This window comes from Chaetura pelagica, unplaced genomic scaffold (genome assembly GCF_000747805.2).
Source record: "Chaetura pelagica isolate M959 unplaced genomic scaffold, ChaPel_1.0 scaffold638, whole genome shotgun sequence".
In the NCBI taxonomy this organism is placed as follows: Eukaryota; Metazoa; Chordata; class Aves; order Apodiformes; family Apodidae; genus Chaetura; species Chaetura pelagica.
This window is the reverse complement of record NW_009954298.1, coordinates 664972-666626: the sequence shown is the minus strand read 5'-3', so window position 1 is coordinate 666626 and position 1655 is coordinate 664972. Positions and strand designations below refer to the sequence as shown.

The 1655-nt window shown below is 52.5% G+C and overlaps 1 protein-coding gene across 1 annotated transcript in view; it reads right to left on the bottom strand.

Annotated features, from left to right (window-relative positions):
- The window catches only part of MNT (MAX network transcriptional repressor), a 19548-nt gene extending 18831 nt beyond the window's left edge, over window positions 1-717 (bottom strand). Inside the window, exon 1 of the mRNA XM_010003819.1 lies at window positions 694-717. Within this exon, the coding sequence (XP_010002121.1) occupies window positions 694-717 (24 nt within the window). The remainder of the gene's footprint in view (window positions 1-693) is intronic.
- Between the last annotated feature and the right edge of the window lie 938 nt (window positions 718-1655).

Genomic DNA, 1655 nt, shown 5'->3' with positions numbered 1-1655 from the left:
CGGGGCTCCTCGGGGGCAGCCGCGCTGCTGGCCCGTGGCGCGCTGGCCTTGCTGCCCTTCTTCTGCTCCTGCTCCCTCTCCAGCCGGAGCTTCTCGTGCTTCTCATTCTCCTCTAGAAGAGAAGGGAGACACCCACAGTCATTAACGGCGCTGTCCCCACGTTCCCCACCCGCAGGCTCTAACCGGGCTGGTGACCAACTGCCCGCATTTCTGAGAGGGCAGTGAGGGCCCTCGGGGGTCCCGGCCACCGCAGGACCCGTGCCCGAGATCCACCCCATGTCCCCACCCCGCTGCACCTCCCACTCCTCACCCTCTCACTCCAGCACAGACTGAACACAAACCCCGTCCTGCCACCACATTCAACCCTTCAGAACAAGCCATGGAAGCAGCTCCTGGCTCCTCTGCTGTTTGCAACCCTGACACCTCCAGGGACACCACAACTACAACAGCAGGCGACAAGCAACGTGCCATCCACCCACCCTGCTCCCCCATTCCCCACGTGGAGATAAATGGCCTGACCCAGCCGCTTCCTGCTCCCATGAACAAGATTAAGAGACCTTCAAGAGCTGCAACTGACAATGAGCTTGTGCGCACTCCTGGGAGGGATCTGGTGTAGGCAGCATCAGCCCCTGCTTGCCCTCACCCAAGCTCGCAGGGATGGACTCAGCACCCCGAGTGATGCTTCTGCAGTACCTTCCCAAAGCTCTCCGCAATCATGTTCACATGTGAACACATCACTGTGCTCTACAGAAATCAATCCACAACAGAACAGGTTCAGGTCTCCCTTTTCTGTTTCTAAATTGGCAAACAGCTACCAAGCACATTATCAAGGAGCAGCCCTGGCCCTGTGACAGCCCCAGGACAATGCTGCTAGTCACTTCCAGGGAGGTGAGGACAAACCCGGACAACAGCATCTCAAAAAAAATAATATGTGCACTTCAGGATCATCTCCTAAACTACAGCCAGCATGAGAGAGCCAGGGAATCCTGGTGAGCAAGGTGTCCCCTGCTCCCAGTTCTCCCAGCACTGACCCAGGACAGCCAATGGCCCAGAGACAAAGAGCAGCCCCAGGACCGCAGCTGGTCATAACCAACCACCATGCAGGGCAGGGCAGGGTTCTGAGGTTAAAATACCCTGTTTTGTACTATCAAGCATAAATCTTAGCTCAATAGACTTTACACTGATACACAGCCATTAAGGCACTTCTGTGCTGCTGTGGGTTTTATTTAAGCTCTTAAACTTGTGTGTACGTTCCTGTATGTTTTTAGAACACCAGACAAAGTAAATGAAATCTGTGTGGCCTGACTAGCAAAATAAACCTAATTAAATGTGATTCAGGTCTCCAGCTTTAATTGTGTGAACATGGCACAAATGAATTTATTTATACAAGTCCTGTGGCGCCAATGGCCCCAGCATCTAGACATCCCACAGCCTCTATCAAATACCTCCAAGCACACTGTCCATGAAGCTCAGTGCATTCCATTCCTCACAGCCTCCAAGGAGCTGCAACAAAAAATGGTGCACCAGCAGCATGCTTCCAGCTACAGCTTCTCCATGGTAATACTCAATTATTTGAAAAATAAACCTATACTTCACCAAGCAAAGGATCACAGAAATGATGCATACAGTCTGGCATCCTCTCTTAGAATCAGGTA